Raw genomic sequence first — 23477 nt, forward strand, 5'->3', positions numbered from 1 at the left:
TTGAGAAGGTTCTATGCTGCTGTCACACTCTTTTTTGTTTTTTTTTGTTTTTTTTAGGGGTTTGTAAGTGTTGCTTCAGCAACATTGCTCAGGGATTGGCTGTAATTATTCTGCAGATCTCCTACTGTTTTCACAGACAAGAATAGTTACTGTGAGGTTTAAAATATTTAACCATGTTTATTTCTGAATCTAAAGAGGTTTGAACGCTCATGCAATATGTCAAAATTTCAATATACTGGATCATTTTCAAGGCTGTATGCATGCTGTGTTTCCACCTCAGAGTTACGCCAATCCATCACACCCCTTTGACATTCACACATATTTGTAACGTCACCTTTCATGTTTTAATTTCAGAGCTGGTTCCTGGCTGACAGCTGTTTTCCCATGCTGTGATTTGATTACAGCTAGCGGCTCCAGGAAGGTAGTGATGGTTGAGTTGTGCTGGCTGCAGTGGTTTCCATGCCTCTCTGAGCTCTTGTCCCTCTGGATAGACTGCTTTCATTTTGATGATGGGGACTTGACTGCAGCTTCCACCTCATCAGCAATCACAGCACTTCCCATTCTCCCTGCGTGTCGCATCCCCAGCTCTGTCTGTATGTTCTCATGTTTATTGAGCCCAGGAGGCAACAGACAAAACATGTCAGATGGGGCCACAGTATTCTGGTGTCTGGCACAGTTCTGCTCATGACTGACATCCAATTGCCTCTTCAGCAAAACCTGTTTAAACTCAAGCAATTATGCTACAAATATTTATTGACTACAGCTAGCGGCACCTGTTTAAGCATCAGCAAAATGCAAATGAACATTGGAATTTGTGTTCAAGATGTTTTTAGGCACATTTTGTAACGGGGCGAACGAGACGTGAGGATCCATATGCAAGGCTTTATTTCCAAGACGTGGTCATATAACAGGCATGGGTCAAACAATGGCAAACAGGTACAACACAGGCAAGACAAAGAGTAATCCTAGGACAAGCGTGGGTCTTCGATCGGCGAACAGAATCCAGAGGGCTTGACAAAAGGGGTAATCCGTAAACACAAACAATAGAACAGACAGGGGCAAACAGAGCCCAAACGGCAAGACGATAGGGCAATCTGAAATACACAGGCAAAGATCTTCACACAGGAAAACAGGCAAGGCAAGGCAAGGCAAGACTAGACTAGACTAGACTAGACTAAACTAAACTATGAACTAGACCGGGAACTGGCTATGTAAAGTAGCTACTGCTAGAAGAGTGATTTATATAGTGTGTGTTATTGGTAGCAGCTGTGTATGATTGGTTTCAGGTGAGCTTGTGATTAGTGTAATGGAGCATGGGAAATGTAGTGTAACAGTCTGTGTAGTGTGAGAGTCCATGTGGAGAGCGGGTGACCTCTGGTGGTGAGTGAATGGAAGTTTATAGACCAGATTCGTGACACATTTGTGCAAATAATTTTTATTATTATTATTATTCAAATTTTTATGTATAGATTTTATTGCTTTACCCAGTTATTTATTTTTATATTTATTACATAAAAAATAGAAATTATTACATTTTACGAAAAACAGTATCTAGTAAAAAAATTTTTTGTTTTATTCTGTAAACTACTTATGACATTATTTCCAAATTTTAAGTAAAAATTTTGTCCTTTAGAGCATTTTTTAAAATAAACAAAAAAGATGCCATGTTTTCAGACATGTTTATATAAATTTTTAGACAACACAATACCAATGTTTTAACTTCAGAGGAGTTAAGAAATCAATATTTGTAGGAATAACCCTGATTTTCAATCACAACATGAAAACTGAGAATTTTCAATTGGCCTAATTCTTTCCAGAGCTGTTTTACACAATTGACGAATGTCCCTGAATTGTACCGTTCCACAACAAACCACAATTCTACATTTCATTAATAAACATTATAAATAAATAAAGTCAATAAAGTTAGTGTATTTTAAGGAGATAACAGTGACAGTATTGAGCTTGAGGGGAAATATGAAATGTGCAAAGAAAACGTCTCAGGTTACGTATGTAACCATGGTTCCTCGAGGGAACGAGATGCTGTGTCGGAGGACGCTTAGGGAACGCCCTTCAGCGTGACCGGCTCTGAATCCCGTGTGTAATCAGTTCAATAGATGGGCGAGACGTCATGGGCGGGTGACGTAATGACCAGGAAGCTATAAAAGCATGTGCGGTGAAACCGGCATCAGCTACTAGGAGTGAAGCAAGCGCTGGCAGAGATGCCGGAAGTATGGCCCCGAGACGCAGCGTCTCGTTCCCTCGAGGAACCATGGTTACATACGTAACCTGAGACGTTCCTCTTCAGGAACTCGAGCTGCGTCGGAGGACGCTTAGGGAACGAGTATGCCCACGCCGCCAGAATTACAAATCTCTGCCTAGTGTGGAAGCCTGCACAGCTAAGGCGAGAGAACAGAAGAGCCGGGAGTGGCTCGCATATCTAGGCCATAGAACCTAACAAAGGTTAGGGGTGTGGACCATCCTGCAGCGTCGCAGATGTCCTGCATTGAGACACCTGCCAAGAAGGCCTTGGAGGCCGCCACAGTTCAGGTAGAGTGAACCTTGACTCTTAGAGGCGAAGGGAGATCAGAGGACTCATAAGCAATGGAAATGGCCTCTACTATCGACCGACTGAGGGTCTGTTTTGTAGCGGGAAGCCCTCTCTTAGGGGGACCATAGCACACAAGCAGTTGGTCCGCCCTACTCCACAGGGCAGCTCTGTGGACGTATGCGTCCAGTGCTCGCACTGGACACATACAGTTAAGCTTCTGCTGGTCTGGTTCCCCGAAGGGAGGAGGACTGAAGGCCTGGAGTACGACAGGCCGTGGTGTAGAGGAGGGAACCTTAGGGACATACCTCGCACGAGGGTACAGAAAAGCTTTGGCCCCTCGGTTGAAAGACCGGAAGCTATGAGTTGTGGCCCCTCAGGGGCCACACCCACAACTTCCACAGCTCCGGGCGGGGGGGGATGATCGTACCCTCCGCCTGTGAGAGGAGATCTCTCCTGATGGGAATCTTCCATGGAGTGCCGTCGAGGAGAGGAATCAGGCCCGAGAACCATACTCGGCCCGGCCAGAATGGGGCTACTAGCAGAAGACGGACCCCGTCCCGGCGCACTCTCTCCAGAACTCCCGTGGTGCCTTGTAACGGCGGACCGGCAGGAGACAGCCGAATCAGCTGCTTTACAGACCTCCGCAGAGGTGGCGAGCCTCTTAGCACCGCTACGTTCCCGACTCTCGCCCAGCAGCCCCCAGAGCTAGAGAGCAGCGCGGGAGGAACCGCTGGAACGCCGCCGCCTGTTTACGAGCCTCCTGGTACCTATCGACGACAGAATTGACTGCGTCGCCGAACAGGCCAGAAGGCGCAAGCGGGGCGTCCATGAGGCAGACCTTATCTCGTTCTTTCATATCTGACAAGGTCAACCATAAATGCCTCTCCGCCGCCAACATAGCTGCCATAGACCTGCCGATGGCGCGGGCGGTCTCTTTAGTGGCGCGGAGAGACAAATCAGCGGTCCTCCTGAGCTCAGTGATATCATCCGAATTTATCTGCTCACGCTCGTCTAGCTCTTTAAGCAGGTCGGCTTGCACCTCCCTGACCTGCTGCCGAGTACCCTTTGCCCACCAGCGCTGATGTAGTTCTTAGCGGCTTGGAGGGCAATGCCGGAGCCTTTAAAGACGATGACGAGTCAGGTGACAGATAGCTCGCGAGCATCTGTTCTACCCGGGGCATCAGTTTCACCGCACATGCTTTTATAGCTTCCTGGTCATTACGTCACCCACCCGTGACGTCTCGCCCATCTATTGGACTGATTACACACGGGATTCAGAGCCGGTCACGCTGAAGGGCGTTCCCTAAGCGTCCTCCGACGCAGCTCAAGTTCCTGAAGAGGAATGAAAGGTAAATATCAATTCTGAACAGAAAATGTGGATTGTTTATTGTCATTTCCAATCAAATTATGTAAAAAGTGTGGAAATATTAACCCTTGTGCATCAATTAAAAAAAGTTACACATAGGTTCATAGAGGACAAAAATGTCCATGTCAAAAAACTGTCATAAAAAATTGAAGCTTGGGAGTACAGACTTAAGTTTGGTCTCATTTTAAAGAAGACCCTTGACAGATTACTGTTAACGTTAAAAAAGTTGTAAAAAATTGAAATAAAAAAAGTTACAGATGTTTAAGTTTATGAAAATGATTTATGAGCAATTTGTTATATAAAATATATATTTTATAAAACATTTTGAACTCAACAATTGATAGAAAATCAAAGCCATAAATCTAAACAAGTTGTGTTCCAAATTTGAGGTTGATATCTCAAACAATGAGCTTTTAGTAAGATTTTGTTTGGGTGCAGTACCAAACTTATCCAATTAGATTCCAGCAAAGCTCCACTGGCGTACACTGGTGGGATTTGTGATTCGCAATAGAGTATAATTTCTCTCTCTCAAACATTACAGGTGCGCACACACGAACACACAAAAATTGTATTTAGGACACACATACAAACCACACTCTGACATCCATACCAACATACCAACATAATTATAGCTGCATAATTTATCCAATTGACTCTATAATATGCATAAGCAGAAAACAGGAATAAAGCGAGTATTTGCTTTATATGCCAAACTTGAAAAAATGGCACCATCTAGTAAAAAATAGTAAAAATTTAAAATTTGAAGCCTTGCCAACAGAATGAAAGCCTATTAACAAATATTGCATCATTTTATAGTTAAATGGACCTGGGATTAAAAAATTGCAATTTTAATGGGTTTCAATGAGGACATTTTTGTCCTTAAGGTCCTGAGAGGAACAATTTTTTTGTACCTAGTGTAAAATAGATTTATTAAAGGAAATGAGGGTGAAATATTAAAATTCCAATAAAAAAACACACCTGTGCCAAAATTTATGCAGTTGGTATTAACACACGCAAAATTATCTAAAAAACAAAACTGAAAAAGACAAAAATGTCCGTAAGTTCGCACAATGATTTAACATTTTGTGTATTTAGCATTCATAATGAAATTAGCTTTAGCCAGAGTTGCCATTTTATTTCACAAATGTTTAAAATGAAATTTCTGTCAGAGAATACCCATATAATGTTCTTAAATGTAACAGAAAATTACATTATGGAAATTATGTTTCAGAAATAAAGAACAAAAATGGAAGAGTTCACTTGTGATGCACGTGTGTGTGTGTGTGTGTGTGTGTGTGTGTGTATATATATATATAATACCTTGCTACGTGTACTGCGTTAGGCTAAACGAGACTTGTCATTTGCACTTACATATTGTTGCTCTTTTGTTAGTTTTGATTGCTTCTATTGTCCTCATTTGTAAGTCTGCTAAATGACTAAATATAATCTAAATGTGATTTATGTACAGTATACACCGTATTAGACTGTTATAGTGGACAAGTAATATAAAGTGTTTTTTTTTACAGAATGTATTTGCTAGAAGACCAAAAAAATGTTAAAAAATACCGTAGTGTAAGAGTGTAGATGTACATTAGAAAGCCCTTTTTAATATAAATGCACCGTTTCCCTCATCCTCAAATCTGGCCGTTCTTCAGCTCTTTTTTAACATATTGACTCTTAATTCTATCCATTGCTGCTTTCTGTCTCTTGCATTTGGAAACACTTTAATGCTATTCTTTCAAACAGCCCCTGGTTAATGCTTTCTGGCAAGTAAATGCTCATTGCCACATTACGCTTTCATGGAAAAATTAATATGAGCGATGTTTAAAACAAAGCTAATTTCCCGACCATAACTGACGCTGACTGAATTGGCAGTAGCGTGGCGGCTTACATAGTGTCAGAGTTACGGAGAGGTCGGATGACTGAATGCTGGGAATTTTGAGGGAGCGTGTGGAGATTTCACATTTGCATTGCTTGTGGAGGCTCTCATTAGACGTGAGATTGGCAGAGCAAGCTCATTTGACTGTGGAAATGATTTTTATTCTTGTCAGATGACATTTTTGCCTGAGGGTTGGGAGAATTCAATTTCCTTTAATTAGCTGGGAAGTTTGAGTGCCACCTTAATAACATACCTGCTCTTGATCTCAAACGCTCAGAGTCCCTAACATCTATTTAATTGAAAAAAGGACTAAAACGGATATCAAATCTAAAATTCAAATTAAATGAGTCGAGCACATATTTTAAGGACCTGGAATATGGAGGTTCAGTATAATTGATACATCTCTCGTGATGTCATTCTTGAAATCGGTTATACTGTGGTGAGATGAAGCAATAACAGTCTGGTGAAAAAGTGCACAGACGCAGGGAATGATGTTGTTTCTGCACACAGGATCTCATTAAGGGAGGGATCGAATTTACTGCCAGCCCTACTGCACTGACTTTGTGGCAAAATTCAATTATTCTTTCAATTTCAGTAATGTATTTCACACAGGTCCACAGGGAGCAGATTACTGAAGCTTGGGAGAGGCCACACTCAATGCCTCGTGTCTCAGCTACTCAGGCTGAAATTACACGTCATGTTTAGACAGGAAAAATGCAGGGTTAGTTACTGATTCACGAGCCGTGACTGAACACACTGATGTCCAATAGAAAAAGACAATGCAGGGAAAGAATCTTTAAATTAGGCTCTAATGTTAGAGCCGTAGGGTCCAATCCCGATCTCCCTATCATTTCTTTTCCTCTCAATACTGCACGTGTAATTAGAGGTGGCAAAACTAAATCATGTAAATTTAGCTCTTAAAATTTAATATCTTAAAAAGTAAAGTTTGTCAAGAAAAAAAAAGTGTAGTAATGTGTTTTGTGAAGGTTCTTGCGTACTGATTGCTTGAGAAGTTTGTAAAGAGATTCAGAGTTTGAAGGTTATGAGGGTTGTATAATGTGAAATCTCAGGAAGAGAGATTTTGAAGTGTGAAGGGTATGTAGGCCTTATGTAGTTTGAGGAGAGATAGAAGTTTAAAACTATGTTGCTAGGGTGTTCTAGTGGTTGCTATAGGAACCTGCTGGTGTGGTTACTAGACAGGATATACAGTAGGAATGGTTGGATATATGTATAGACGGATGGGTGTGCAGCTACTTAAATCAGGTTACTGAATTTTGAACTGTTGGATTTTGAACATTCTTTGAACATTCCATTAATACATGACTTTTTTTAACCGTTCACTAGAGGAAAACTGTAATACTAAGAAAGAACAGCCTGAAAGGTGTATTGAAAATATATATTTAAGCAGCCTCATATTGTTCCAAGCACTATAACAGCAGTACATATAACTTCAGAACTATATTTCAGTCTTCTAAAGACATATAATAGCTTTATATGAAAAACTGTGGAAAATGTACTTATAAAATCAGTGGCATTTAAAGTTGCACATACAGTGTTGTGACATATAGTGAGACAGATGATCAAAAACGTAGTTCTATGCATCGGTTGTTGATTGGATGGAGATCTGAATGTGAACTTGCTTGATTGTAAGAAAGGCCCGGGGTTTAAGTGGAATAAATGATTGGAACAGCCCAGCTATGTCATCAGAGAAAAGTCTGTCAAAAATTAAATATATGGATCGATTGTTCATAATAAGATCATTTAAGATGTAATAGAAAATAAACAGGGTGAATTTCCATTTCATGCCGACTTATTGTCAGCCAACCTACACCATAGTTCCAGATTTTATATATTTGAGAGCATATTTGATATGAGACTCAAGGTCTGTAACAAGTTTAGCACACATATCGTAGCGATGCAACTGAAGAACTATTTATGTTCCCCAACAACCTTTCTGTAAACAGTTCTTAAAAGAGCTATTTTCCCATTATCTATTTTACTATTATCCTAATGTGAAGATCATTTTAAAGGGGTCATATGATGCAATTTCATGTTTTCCTTTCTCTTTGGAGTGTTACAAGCTGTTCGTTCTTTTTAGCAACATCATATGACCCCTTTAATAATCTAAAGAACATTTTCTACTGTAAAGACCTTTTGTCCAAAGCAAAGGTTCCACAGATGTTAAAGATTCTTAAACCAGAGATACCAATAGAGAACCTTTATTTTTAAGAGTTTATATGTAACTTGAAAGCTTTACAGTTAAAAAATGTGCTCTCAACTAAGGGAGTTTGAACTGCTTTGTCAAGCCCGCAAAGTAAGTGTCACAGCAGTCTCTGTCATAATTAGTTGAAGTAAAAATGAAAGTTTTCCTCATTCATTTCTCCAGATGACAACAAGTTCAGCGACGCAACGGCAGTGCTGTTCACGTGGATCGACAGAGGCGAGGTGAACCGGCGCACGGCGAATCATTTCTACTCCATGATCCAGTCGGCAAACAGCCACGTGCGGCGCCTAATGAACGAGAAAGCTCAGCACGAGGAGGAGATGGAGCTGGCCAAAGAACACTTTAAGAATTCCCTGCTTGCCATTCTCACACAATGTAAGATACCTCCTGCCTTCACTATTTGTATCCCAACTGGTTACTATGAGAGTTTCATCTAGTGTTGCCATGACAACCACTCATCCTTTGTACCGACCAAGATGATATAGCCGTACTTAAGTGGGCTCAGTCTCTGATCTGATTGTTGGACTTTTCTCGCTCATCTTGATATGACTGTATTGTCAGTAGGAGTGTATTTGTATGTCCAGAACACCATATACGTTACACTGCCCCTAACTGTAACAGGCGAGCTCTGTTCCAAAATCTAGAGAGCTGCCTACATAGGCAGCATTTTAAGAAATCATAAGTGAGCTTTCTATGAAGAGAGTTTATAAAAGGTACACATTATAAAAGCCGACACATTTATCCTTTGCTAAGAAAATAATACTGTGATGCACTGAGACAAAATCCATCTTAAGCTGCATCACATTCACCTTTGCTCTGTGACATATCATGTTCTAAATCCAGTAATTTCAATAGAAACAGAAATTGCATGGCTAATGAAAGTTATCATTGTCTCTGATTGTATTCACAGAGATCAGAACTATGTAATCATTGTTATGCTGTCTTTTTTAGAGGTCTGCACAGGCCTAGCAAAGTTGAAACAGAACCGTGCGTGAATGGTACCATTAGATTTTAAAGGAACACTCCACTATTTTTGAAAATAGGCTCATTTTCCAACTCCCCTAGAGTTAAACAGTTGAGTTTTACCGTTTTCGAATCCATTCAGCCGATCTCCGGGTCTGGCGGTAGCACTTTTAGCTGTAGCTTAGCATAGATAAGGGGAGTTGGAAAATGAGCCTATTTTCAAAAATAGTGGAGTGTTCCTTTAAGGCCGAACCTGAAAAACATCCATTCTCTGTATAGTTTACCTGCAGCTTTATTATGCACAATACAGTAAGATTACTGGTTATAAAATCTTATAAAAAAAAACATTGTGGGAACATTGTTTTGAAATGTTTCTAAATCAAAACTTAATTTTAAGACAAACTATAACATAATTTGAACGTTTATTTTTAATATTCTAAGAATGTTAAGATGTCCAGTTTTATTGTTGTGATTATAACATTATATTAAAGGTTACAAAATGAGGTTCTATTTCAGTTCGGATGCTGTTAGAAAGCAAGGCAGCTCACTAGTCGTGGAACAGAGCCACAGTGTTTCCTTTACACAGTTCACAAGACTTTACTGCAGATATACAATATACAAATGTACACTAGGAGATATGACTGCATTGAGACCTAGCTGCCTATGTCAGTGTGACTGTAGCCATAGCCCATAGAAGAGCCCTGGGTAAGTACAGTCTCAGTGGAAGCACTCAGACCATATAGCAGATGTGGAGATGTTCATCTTAACTTTAAGGTAGGCCAACATCAGATTCACTCATCTTTTTTTGCAGCCTGGACAGGTGAGAAGCCAATATTCCAACTCAAACAAAGAGTTAAGAAATGCAATTTGCTTGAATGAATATGTGTGATGGAGATTTGTAATTGATAGCTTGACAGTAGTTACACAAAGACACTTTGCACCATATGTGCATGAAGTACCAAGAGAAAATGTATTTTAGAATTACGCCAGTTGTAGAAAAGAAGATGATTGTTTAATTGTTTACTAAACAGTAGACTTGGTCAAATTAATAAATAGCAGGCAACAGTTTACAATTGGTCCAAATCTCAATCCTAATGCAAATCCAACATGTAATGCAAACATAAAAAACTGCACAGGAACCCATTTTGAGCTAAATCCTCATTCAATGTTTGACATCAAACACTCAGTACTTTTTTAGCACTTCTCCAGCAAATGCATCATTGTAGACTGTTGCCTACCTCAGTCCTAAGGAACTGAAACAGCAGCTAATGAGATGTAAGTACAACAGACACGATCAGGGGCCTCTCAGAGAAGTGTCGCGAGGGTCCTGATGTGTCTGACTGCTGGCGCAGATGCTGAGCTCTACATAAATGGCTTGTCTTGTCTGACTTCCTTACCCACCAAAGTTGAGCAGATTACGGCTGTGTTCACCGCTGCCACCAGGCAAAAGGCATGGGACCATTTCTCAAAAGCGCAGCGCAAGAACATAGACATTTGGCGAAAGCAGAGCGAGGTTGGTATTCCTTCTCCCCTTTTGTCATGCTGACTCTACATCAGGAGTCTCAAACTATGGGCCAAGATTTGTCATTACAAATCAATTTTCACTGTAGTCTGGCCTTTATCAATTTAAAAGCCAAAGTATTGCACCGATATGTACTATATTTATTATACATATTTCAAATTTGTGTGTTGTAAAAATGCTTGTTCTCTGAAGGAGAACACCACCTGGCTGGTGGCCCCCAGGTAATGTAGTTTGAGACCCCTTCTCTAGATGGTACACTGACACGGCAGCTGCTTATATGGCAGTGTATCTTGTGCTTTTCATTGTACAGACTTGTGGACCATCACACAGCAAAAAACATCCCTGTTTTCTAGCCTCTGCTCTTTCGTGCAGCAGAGCTCTCTTTGAAATTGCCACCTAGAAAGAACCTCCATTGCTGCCATGGCAACAGATACTGGCAGGATTATAATGATGCTCATGAGTGATTAGCCTGAATTAATTGTTAATAACTCATCCAATTTGAATTAGGTCTCTATGAGGAAGGAAAAGTGAGGTGCGTGTTAACTTACAATGTGCCTGTATGCATCTATGCATAGAAACCCCTGAATTCTCTGGAATGCACAATATGGAATTTCCATATTCATAATATGGAATGTCACCAGTATGCAAAATTGATGTTAGTGCAAACAGAATATTCAATGAACCCTGAAACCCCTCATTGGTGATAGACTCCAGCTGCAGTCTTACCTCCAGCCATCTGACTTTTTCCATGACTGTATATCATGAGCAGTGATGTGAGGCCCGAAACCTAATCTTAGAAATACACTGACTGTATTGATTAATTGCTTTAAGTCAAGTCTATGAAAGGATTCCATTTCAGTTCACAGTCGCCAAGAGGTAAGACATCAGTGTTGTGGCAGAGTCTTTGGTGCTGTGAGAAGTGAAAGCCAGTTAAGATGCCACCCCTGTGAAAAGTTATATATTCATATATTTTAATTTAATACAGCTTTTAAACCAACATACACAATCACCGCTGGTAAATAAATTTAAAAAAAAACTTTGAGCTTCTGACTCAAAACATATTATTACAGCCTTGTGACAGAGTGACAACTAGCCTCAGTCTCCCTTATTTTGTTGGCCAGAAATGGCTCTTTGTGAATGCAGTCTTTATAAAAGAAATTATAACAACTTTATTGATTTTTCCAGAATTACTGGAAACGCCACTGGAAAAGTAATGGATTTTCTTTGGTCAAAAGTTGTGGGAACCTTGTAAAACGAAATTGTGAGAATTGGAGAGAAATGTGATATCAGAAACGAGCCAGAACTCGACCTGTATTCCTCTGATACTATAGCTTTCAAGAAACAGATGAAGGATCAGGCAACACAGTGCTAGAATAAAATGTACTCAATCACAGATAAAGTAAAGCTCAAATGCGCTCCCTTTATAGAGTCAGATCTGCAAGATTTCACAGTGGTGGCATTAAACGTCCTTTGTGCTGATCCCTATAATGGCTATCAAGAGGATCAGTGGGCTTGGAAGTTTGTGTAATGTGATTTTTACGCTCCATTTTCAGACCTAGACAAATTAACTTTCACTATTGCATGGCACAGAGACAGCAGAGCCTCGGTTTTCCCTCTGGGTTGTATTTTTAAGTTATGGAATCAATCACCAGGGCCTGTGTTTGCCAAATCATTGCCTGTTTTTTCATCCTGTCAAAAGTTTCCAGGTTAAATTAGAGTATTATTAGAGTAGAATTGCAGAAAAACATTTCATCGGTATGTGTGATTGTCATATATGTTACTGCCACATTTACACAGCAAGTGGAAGTATAAAAGTGTGTCCTTGTAGAATCACTCAGAGCAGAGGAAATGTTAATGTGTGCAAAATGTAATCTTTAATCATTCAAGGTCTCGGACAGAAGCCAGTAATGGGGTGTGTGTGTGTGTGTGTGTGTGTGTGTGTTCGTTTGATTTCTTCATTAGGAGCTCAGAAATGCTCACAGTGAAGATATCATGGGAATTCGAAGAGAAGAGGAAATGGAGATGTCAGATGAAGACTTGGAGGAAAACCCCTGCAAAAAGATGAGAATGGAGGACACGGGTAGGCCTGTGATCAGCCGCTGATTATCATAATCATGATTCATTAGGATACTGGAGGCAGGGACTGACTGTGCCTAATAAACAACCCTAGATTTGATGGCCTAACATTTAGTTTATATTCACTGTTTGTGACTGTACAGCGCAATTAAAATGAACAATAAACCTTCAATAAAGGTCACTGTTAATTGGAGGATAAGAGGAATGTGTAATGCAGTGCCACAGAGACCTTTGCTCAGTGCCCACATAATTACATTTAATTAACAATATTGTTTTTTTGACTGCTAGGCCAAAAGTTTAAGATTTAAGATTTAACAAAAAATAAACAAATGCATACACTACTGTTCAAAAGTGGGGTAGGATTAAAGATTTTTTTTAATGTTTTTGAAAGAAAACTCCTGTGCTCATAAAGGCTGCATTTATTTGATCAAAACAGTACAGTAAAGTACAGTAATATTGTGAAATATGATTGCAATTTAAAATAGCAATTTTATTATTTGAATATAATATAAACGTAATTTATTTCTATGACGCAAAGCTGAATTTTCAGCAGTCATTACTAAAGTATTCAGTAATTTTGCTTCAGAGATCATTCGAATATGCTGATTTGCTGCTAATAAACTGTTCTTATAATTATTAGTCAAAAATTGAGCACTTAATGAAGTGTGGAAACTAAGTATGAAAGTGTTTTTTTTTCAGTATTATTTGATGAATTTAAAGTTCAAAAGAACAGCATTTATTTGAAACTTTAAATTTGAATTTATTTGTTATAATATAAAAGTCTAATACTGTCATTTGATAAATTTAATGCATCCTTTCTGAATAGAAATATCATATTCTTTCAGAAAATCTTACTGATATCAAATTTATGAAGGGTAGTGTTTAAATAAATAATAATTCATAAATAAATAATAATTTGTGAAAAAGACGAATCAGTATTTTTCCCACCAGCCCTCAATCACATTATTTATTTAATTTGCAACAATAGTGGGAAAGTTACAGCCATAATGTAACACAATGCTGGAAGACGTTTGCATATGATGCAAAACTGAATTGTTTATCATTTTTTAAATCATTCTAACTGATGCTTTCAAGGGTATCACAGTTTCACATAATTTTAATAATACATCATCTATGTCTGCCAGCTAAACATTACAAACCAATGCACTTTTCATTTGCAAAGCATTGAAACACATGTACATGATCAGTGAATGTAAGATGGACATTTAGAGTGAGTGCAGCCCTGGTCCTGTAGGGACATGTTTTATGCAATATTCATAAATTAAGATAAAACACTGTAAATAATTATTCACCATTAGTTCATAATACCTAACAGATTAACTAATGAATAGAACTTTTGTAAAGTGTCAGTCGACCGGTCCATCAGGAAAAGTCCATCTCCAGATAGTGACTGTAAAGTATCAGGTTAATAGTAATTCCCAATCATTCCTTGATTTAATGAAAAAAAAAAGCTTGGTTTAATGTCAAACACAATGACCCTGTTAGCCTCTAATCAAATCATCTCCTCCGTGACCACTTGTATTTATTAGCTTTATTTGAACAGAGCGATCACATCCTTCAGATAACCTTGAGTACAACAGCATTTGTGCTGAGACATGAGTGATTACACTCTCCTTCCTGCATGTATCCCACAGCAAATATGATTATGAATGATATTGTTTCGGCAGAGAACGGCGGCAGAAAGTGTCAGGGGATTCTGAGCTCAGCGATATTTCACGACCTGTCAGAGCACACAAGCTCTGGCTCAATAAAAGAAGAATTTTCAGTGGCAGGAAGGAACATCTAATAGTTGAGATTCTCTGTTGACACAGCAGAGAATCAGCACCGTGACCAAGTTGTTATGCAAACTTCACCATCGATTTCGCCTCCGAATCATAACACTTGCTCTAAAGCCTGCCACGTATATGCTGATTCAACCAGACGGATTGATATTAAAGCTTGTCCTATATGATGCATGTTAGATTAAGCAACAGATCATATGTTGCACCCTACTAGAAGAAAAAAAAGTCAGTGAGAAACACTTTAAGGTGGTTAATCTGGTCAGCTCGTTTAAGCAAAGACAGTTAACCAGCTCAGTCAGGTCCCACCAGCTGAGTCAAGGAGATCTATGAGGTCTACCAGGCACAAAAGTGTGAATTCATCACATCTATGCAACAGATTAGGGAAGCCATGAGATAAAGACCTTTATCCAAGCTCACGTCCTGTCCCTCTCTCTTCCTTCCTGTCTGAGAGCAGTGCTGTCTGCGCAGACGTGTGCTCTGCGGGAGGAAAACGACAGTCTGCGCTGGCAGCTGGACGCTTACAGGAACGAGGTGGAGCTGCTGAAGAAGGAGCAGGGCAAGATGTACCGTACCGAGGAGGATCACACGCAAGAACAACAGCTGCACTTTCTGCAGCAGACCATGCAGAATATGCAACAGGTAATACAGACGTCAGAGGGTTCAGCCTCAGGCCGGCAGCCCGATAGCTGATTTTGCAGCTGATTTTTAGTCATAACCTACACTACTGTTCAGAAGTAACACTTAGATTAGGGAACACTATTCACCATTAACTAGTTGCTTATTAGCGTGCATATTACCAGTTTATTGGCTGTGTATTAGTACTTATAAAGCACATATTAATGCATGGCCATATTCTAGATCCCTTAACCATACCCTACCTAAACATAACTACTACAATAACTGACTTACTTGCTATCAATAAGCAGCAAATTTCGAGTTTATTGTGGGAAAACTCTTAGTTAAAGGGATACTCCACCCCAAAATGAAATTTTTGTCATTAATCACTTACCCCCATGCCGTTCCAAACCCATAAAAACTTCGTTCGTCTTCGGAACACAATTTAAGATATTTTGGATGAAAACCGGGAGGCTTGTGACTGTCCCATTGACTGCCAAGTAAATAACACTGTCAAGGCCCAGAAAAGTATGAAAGACATCGTCAAAATAGTCCATCTGCCATCAGTGGTTCAATCTGAATTTTATAAAGAATACTTTTTGTACGCAAAGAAAACAAAAATAACGACTTTATTCAACAATTCCACTGAGTATCCACTGAACGCAAACTGCGTATGTTGTTCTGTATCAGCCACACCACACGGATATGCTGTTTTCATTCAAATCAAAGCGTAAATAAACGTAGAAACCATATCCGTGTGGTGCGGCTGACACAGACAAGTAGAACAGCATACGCAGTTTACGTTCAGTGGATACTCTCCAAAATGGCACTACGGTGACGCGGAGGAGACAAATTGTTGAATAAATTCGTTATTTTTGTTTTCTTTGCGTACAAAAAGTATTCTCGTCGCTTCATAAAATTCAGACTGAAGTGTTATTTACTTGGCAATCAATGGGACAGTCACAAGCCTCCCGGTTTTCATCCAAAATATCTTAAATTGTGTTCTGAAGACGATCGAAGCGTTCTTTTACGGGTTTGGAACGGCATGGGGGTAAGTGATTAATGACAAAATTTTCATTTTGTGGTGGAGTAACCCTTTAACAGAAAATGTGTGTTCGCTAATATAATCATGTAATATTGTTTACAACTGTTTTCTATTTGAATATATTTTCAAATGTCATTTATTCCTGTGATGCTAAGCTGAATTTTTAGCGTCATTACTCCAGTCTTCAGTGTCACTTGATCCTTCAGAAATCATTCTAATATGCTGCATTACAGCTCAAGAAACGTTTCTTATTAGCAATCCTGAAAACAGCATCTTTTGTTACAGTACATTATTAATGTCTTTCCTGTCACTTTTGATCAATTTACTGCTTTCTTGCTAAATAGAAATATGAATTTCTTTCAAAAAAAAATCTTTGAATGATAATGTATATATTTATTGTTGTGGGTGAATCAGAGAGAGTCTCTCAGCGGGTGAGCGTTAACAGCCTCAACGAATCAACTTCCTGCTAACACTGCTGACTATCCAACAACATGCAGCATGTTTGATATTATTGTCCAGTCATTGAGGCGGACTCATGACTCATCAAGTGACCAGTTAGATCAAAACCTTTTCTTTATGGTGTTATTTAAAAATCACAGGTAAAGTTGTGGGACATGTTTGTCCGATGTCTAAAGAATCATCAAAATAACTTCACACACAGTCCACTCAGAAAGATCACATCATCACATGAACAGCCTAAATAAGTGTCTAGAAACTCTTTTGACACATTCAAACATACGCAAAAGTTCAGTGCGTAAGTGTTCAGTATGCTCTCACGTCAGCGCTCCATCTGGAACACAAACACTCACACCTCCATTAATTAGCTGTCAGTTCAGCTTAAATGCTGATTGAACACAGTGTTCTCGATGACGCAGACTGTCATAGAGCAGCCATTAGCACAGGCTCCGATGAGCTCTCTCTCCCTCTCTCTGTCTCTCTCATTTTACATTGTACAGTTGCTTTAAAGGCTTTTATGTACAATATCAATACTAATGTAAGAAACGAGTATCCTTTTTGTGGAAAGAGAAAGATGATGTTTAGAATTATATAGAGTGCAGTGGACTGTTGTTATTTAATTTAATGGATGGAGAACTTTTTCATTACACTAACTTTTAAGTTTTAGTTTTAAACTTATTTTATGTCTTTAATTACATACACTACTGTGTATGTGATTAAAGACATAATCACATACACAGTAGTGTCCCTATATACTGTCCCTATATAGTAAGATTTTTTTTATAAATATTATAATAGCATTAATAGCACATCTGTTTTCAACCCTGATAATAAGAAATGTTTTTCCAAGCATGAAATCAGCATATTAGAATGATTTCTGAAGGATCATGTGACACTGAAGACTGGAGTAATGATGCTGAAAATTCAGCTTTGATCACAGGAATAAATTACAGTTCTTTAAACTTGTAATAATATTTCACAATATTAGAGTTGTACCTGTACTTTGACAAAATCTTACCGACCTGAAATATTTGAACAGTGTATTTCTAAGTGAAGCAGGACACTGAACAAGCTAAATGAAGAACAGGATTGTATTTTATGAACCTGGAAAAGATTAAATCATGAAAAGTGTGAGAATGGATGTTGTTGTTGTTTGTGAGTACTGCACGCCTTTATTATTGTTATTGTATGTTACGTCCCCCTTGGAGGATTAGGGATAAAAAATAAACATAAAACTCTTCATTTTAAAATTCCATTCTTATCCTTTTCCTTTCGATACATGCTACAAAAAGCTGACCACATGAACTTTTGAACAGACATAAAAGTCTGACTCAGTCAACCTCACCATCCCACCTCCGCTTTATTATCTTTGTTGTTTTCTGTTCAGTGATGTTTATGTGGTGTTTGTTTATGAGGGCACCACACAGCCCCACACGCTGCTTATTGTTCCAGCCATCTGCTTTCTGTTGCTCACGATGCTGTTTGTCTCCACAGCAACTGCTTCGGCTCCAGGAAGAGCTGAAAGGGAAGGAGCTGGAGCTGGAGCAGGCCAAAGATGAGCAGCACTACCTAGAGGGAGAGGTCCTCAGCCTCAGGGAAAAGGTTGGACAGATTTCATGGCCATAATCTGGCACAAATAATAATTATGAGGAGCAGTGTTGGGAGAGCTACTTTGAAGCTGCCATTACTCAATTTAAAATGACCATTTTAGCTACACTACAAGCTTAATATTTTGCAAGACTTTAGTATTTTGCAATCAGAGCAGTTATATGGTAGAAAGCAATGAGGATGGCAATTAGGGTGACAATATTAACCAGCATTTTTTTCCCTATAAAATTAGAGAACTTTTCATTTTTAGAAAACTTATTTATTTATTTATTTTGCATTGAAATGTAGAGACTATAAATTTTTTTTTTCCCCCTATAATATAATTGGATATAATGCAACATTTACTTTTGGCCCACAGCTCTCAATTCAATTTGAATTGTGGTCCTTTGTAGTAAAAAGCTTGGGCACCACTGTTTTACATGATCCATTTGCATGAAACAGTTCACTTATTTGGACTTCCCACTGCTTTATTTGAGAGCAATAGTAAACTTTTTAGGCGTGCTTGTTTGATCAGTTCTCTTGGCTGTAAAGCTTCACATGCAATACATAATTGTGTCTACTTGTTGGAAAAAGTAGCCTTTAGTTACTTCCCAGCACTGGTGGGGAGTTACTTTGTAGAGGGACACAAAGCCTTATGTAAGCCATTAAGAGCACTGTTCACTTCAGATATGCTGCATTTTGACAGTGTCTGCCTCCTCATGTGTGACAGCGGGAAGCTCTGGAGCCCGGGGTCACTTACTGTCCTCACTCCCCCTGTGCATGCAGCGAGAAACGCAACTCAACATGGCAGCAGGAGCACAGGGTGCACACACACACACCTGAAAGCAGCAACAGCAACACATGAAAAAGAGCAGGACAGTTTTTTGTCTCAAGATGAATACACTTTGTTGTGGCTGCAGAAGGGGAACAAGGATACGCTGGAGAGCCGGGTTGTTCTTCATTTCAACACTAGACAAGATACAGTCACATGTGCCCAGTCTATGCAAAAGATATAGATACAACACAACATCTAGATGTGCTGAAAACATGTACAGTGTCCTCAAATAAGATTTAGCCACACACAAAGGTCAGTCCTAGATGCCTTGTTAAATTTTATGCAAATGTAAACAAGGTTTCCTTGTGAAAAGAAGTACACTTTAGAGTACTTGCTATTATTTAAATAGGCCTAATGTACTTTAAAAGAATATACTTAAGTGCGAACTGAATGTTTTCAAAAAACTTAGTTGAATGTTAATTGCAAGAAAAAGAGCAGGACAGTTTTTTGTCTCAAGATGAATATACTTTGTTGTGGCTGCAGAAGGGGAACAAGGCTACGCTGGAGAGCCGGGTTGTTCTTCATTTCTACACTAGACAAGATACAGTCACATGTGCCCAGTCTATGCAAAAGATATAGATACAACACAACATCTAGATGTGCTGAAAACATGTACAGTGTCCTCAAATAAGATTTAGCCACACACAAAGGTCAGTCCTAGATGCCTTGTTAAATTTTATGCAAATGTAAACAAGGTTTCCTTGTGAAAAGAAGTACACTTTAGAGTACTTGCTATTATTTAAATAGGCCTAATGTACTTTAAAAGAATATACTTAAGTGCGAACTGAATGTTTTCAAAAAACTTAGTTGAATGTTAATTGCAATTAAATGAAAAAATATTATAGTATACTAATATAAATATATATTAAATGCAATTACCTTACAGAAATAATGTAATTAGGACTTACTATATTACGGTAGGACTTACTATATATTTCATAATTATTTCTATTGTCTTTGAAATATGGTTAAAGTGTATTGCCAAATGTACTGACAAGCATTTATGGCAAAGTAAAATATACATTAATGTACTTTAATGTTAATGTTTCTATTGAAACTTGAATGTCATGTATTTAAATATATTTCTAATTACACATTTGTAATGAAGTTGCAATTTAGTGCATTTAAAATATGTTAACTTTAAATGTAATATTGAATAACATCACAGTTAATATTATAATCAAGTATTTTACATGTACTTTAGTGTTAGTCAACACATCAAAACTGTGCTTTAAAGCCCAACAAAAGATTATTAAAACAATGATTTAAAATGTACTTTAAAGTAAATCAAAGTTAAATTCAACATTATTATAAAGTGCACTTTTGTGTACTTAAGTGTGTTAAGAAAAAGTCATGAAAGTATAGTTTCTTCACATACAACTAACCCTTTAAGGTCTAAGGTCACGTCTAACTTTCACAACTCCTGTGTCTCTAATTCATGTAGAAATTTATTTTCAGTTGCTATCTTTCAAAACCTAGTGAAGCGCCCACAGAGGCAGAATGTTAAGGCATCCCTCATGAAAAAGAAATACTCTTTAGCATATGTCTCAAAAGAAGAAAAAGAAGTGGAAGCTAAATTGCATGTTAATTGCAATTAAAAAGGCAATGTATCGTAGTTTAACTGTATATTAAATGCAATTAGTTGCTTTTAGAATTAGAAGTGTGCTTAAATGTTTCGAATGTTCACCAATGTATTAAATGTGCACATGTAGTCTACTTCAAATCTTAAAAGTGTATTTTTAAAAAATATGTTAATGAAACAAAAAGGCCACTTAGTTCACCCAAAAAATGAAAATTAGCCCATAAATTACTCACCCTCAAGTCATCCTTGGTGTATATGACTTTCTTCTTTCAGACAAAGACAATTTTTAATATAACTCTGACTGGATTCGTCTGAAAGAAGAAAGTCATATACACCTAGGATGACTTGACGGTGAGTTATTTATGGGCTAATTTTCATTTTTGGGTGAACTAAACCTTTAAGGAACCTTATCTTATCTATTGAACAGACGGTCTCTCACTTACAGCTTTTTAATCCATGTCAATTTAAATGTGGTCTCTGCCTTGTTAAGGTCTATGGAGCTGTTGTCAGTGAGGACAGATGATATTTTCTCTCTGTTGCTGAACAGCACAACATGATACCTTATCATTTGTGCCAGTACAGTGGTTTGCCCAGACGCAGGGAATAATGACCAGTCTTGTTTACCCCATTTTCCTAACAGCAGACATTGGTTTGCATGAATGTTTTTTGAATGAGATAACAGGAACATCAATAGTCGTGGAGGTCCTGTGGAGCGCATACTGTTATTGTGCTCCTAAACGAACCCGCTAGCAGATGGAAGACATGTGTACAGTATTTTTAGAACCAGATGGGATGTGCTTCCATAGTTCAGAAGTGTGAAACCTTCTACAGACACCCTGGCCATAATGTATGGAATCACAAATGTGTTTCATTACCCCATTTCTCACAAGCATCCATTAAAAATGTAGTATCAACTTGGCACACCTAAGACTAGACTGAGGTTTCCCAGAGGTAACATTGTCTGCAAAGCTCCTTCACAGCCGCACTGCAAAATAGGATTGGGTCTGGAAGTGAGTATTTATGTTTTTTTTTTCTTGACAGCTGTTGAACGCCATGGAATCGGTAGACTTGACAAACCACAACTCTGAAGGCCATGAAAAGGTAAGTCAGACTGATTCTGCGTAACGCCCAGCATCCATCATGTCACTGGCATTCACCAGTGAGATTAGTCTGCAGTACCAGCACATATCAAAATAGGAGTGTGAACTGCTAACATTGCATCATCCCTTCATTTCTCTTCACACCATGAGCTCTCTGGCAGAAGTTAATTTTAGACTACTGATCTGTATGTTCTGAGAATATGGTCTCCCTCTGCTTTTCTGCATATAATAAAGACACCCAAATTGAACAGTGCTGCAGAGAGTGTCAGAAAACGTTTTATTAAGGTGCATTATTTGCGGGAATTGAATTTCACAGAATTGCACCTATTTTTATTTGAATCAATAAATTGAAATAAATTCTCAGTTAAAAAGATTCACAATGACGACTTTTATATCTATATCTATTAAATCTATGAACCCATAAAATAAAATACTAAAGTTGCTGCAACAGATAACATAATAAAACCACAGATAAGACACATTTTTAAAAAACTGGCTGACCCTAATGTTAGATAAATCGCTTTACTGTCTGCCTCAGCAGATTGTAATGTAAATAGATTTCAGTTTCAGTATTATTTTAGTATCACTGAGGAATAGATTTTATTAATATTTTGAATTTTTATATTTACTGTTTTCATTGTAATTTTTTTAAATATATCTTTTTATTCATTTATTTCAGTTTTAGTTATTTCACTACATCAAATTAAACTAAATGAACATGAGAACTGTTGTCTTGCCAACTAGCCCAAAAAATGACGTTTTATGACGCTTAAATGACGTTTTCATTTGATTTGATTTCAATTAACATCTATTTTTAATGTTTAATGAAACTTTACTTAAGCTTTCACTGTAATATTTACTGCAATGTCTTCAGATCCAATTATATACTTTATAAATTACAATTTGAAGCAGAAACACATTATTAACACATTTACTGTCACCACTATTAAATATTAGGACTATAAATCCTGCATTGATTTTAGCTTAAACACTGCAAAATTTGGGGCACTAACCATTTTACATCATCCTCAATAATCATCAACTTAATTATCAATTTTTAGTTTTGTCTTGTCATTCAAAATCCATTTGGCTCAAAATTCTGAGCAGGCATATTTCCCCTCGGTTTGAATGGGCATGACGTATATACATATTGTGAAACTTTTCCTTCAGTTACTGAACTGGAATTTTCCATGTATGGCTAAAGACACATATGCACTGATGCCCCCATTTAGATTTTTTGTGCATTTTCAGAAACCCAATGCACTGTTCAAGGACTTTGCTACCCATTTAGATTGTGCATTTTCAGAAACCCTCAGTGAAAAAAATCTAAATGGGGGCATCAGTGCATATGTGTCTTTAGCCATACATGGAAAATTCCATAAAGACACATATGCACTGATGCCCCCATTTAGATTTTTTTCACTGAGGGTTTCTGAAAATGCACTGTTCAAGGACTTTGCTATAAGTTTGATTTAACCTCTATGTGACTTACGGCCTGCCATCTTGAGCAGCATCTTGGAAGAAGAGCCTCTTAAATGTCAATAGGCATTGATTTCTCTGAACGCAGCAGAATGCGGTGCATTTTCTGTAAAGATTAGCGGGCATACTCTACCAACTCAACAGTTTGCATGATCCATCTCTCTCTTATCTGCTTTGTGAAGGTTACTCTGTATCCTGATGCGTGTTTTTCCTTTGTATGCATGTGTACAGGGAGTCAATGGCACCGCAGCACTCTACCACCACCGAGAGAAGAATAACGATGCGGTCATCTGGGGTCCTTTGAGATCAGAGAAAGAAGCTCTCTTGCTCGGTAATTATTCCAACTCCGCTTCATGCCGTTTTGATCTATAAAACATCTTGAGCCGTGTGCTGAGGGG

The 23477-nt window shown here is 38.2% G+C and overlaps 1 protein-coding gene across 3 annotated transcripts in view; it reads left to right on the forward strand.

Annotated features, from left to right (window-relative positions):
- LOC107713727 (ecto-NOX disulfide-thiol exchanger 1-like) overlaps positions 1-23477 on the forward strand; it is a 93658-nt gene that overhangs the window by 66580 nt on the left and 3601 nt on the right. For all 3 annotated transcript variants that reach the window (XM_016519327.1, XM_016519329.1, XM_016519328.1), the window contains exons 7-13: positions 8180-8392; positions 10387-10493; positions 12465-12582; positions 14835-15019; positions 17991-18098; positions 21542-21601; positions 23311-23410. In XM_016519327.1, the coding sequence (XP_016374813.1) occupies positions 8180-8392; positions 10387-10493; positions 12465-12582; positions 14835-15019; positions 17991-18098; positions 21542-21601; positions 23311-23410 (891 nt within the window). The remainder of the gene's footprint in view (positions 1-8179; positions 8393-10386; positions 10494-12464; positions 12583-14834; positions 15020-17990; positions 18099-21541; positions 21602-23310; positions 23411-23477) is intronic.

Source organism: Sinocyclocheilus rhinocerous, unplaced genomic scaffold, assembly GCF_001515625.1.
Source record: "Sinocyclocheilus rhinocerous isolate Xijiao unplaced genomic scaffold, SAMN03320098_v1.1 scaffold2584, whole genome shotgun sequence".
NCBI classification, from domain to species: domain Eukaryota; kingdom Metazoa; phylum Chordata; class Actinopteri; order Cypriniformes; family Cyprinidae; genus Sinocyclocheilus; species Sinocyclocheilus rhinocerous.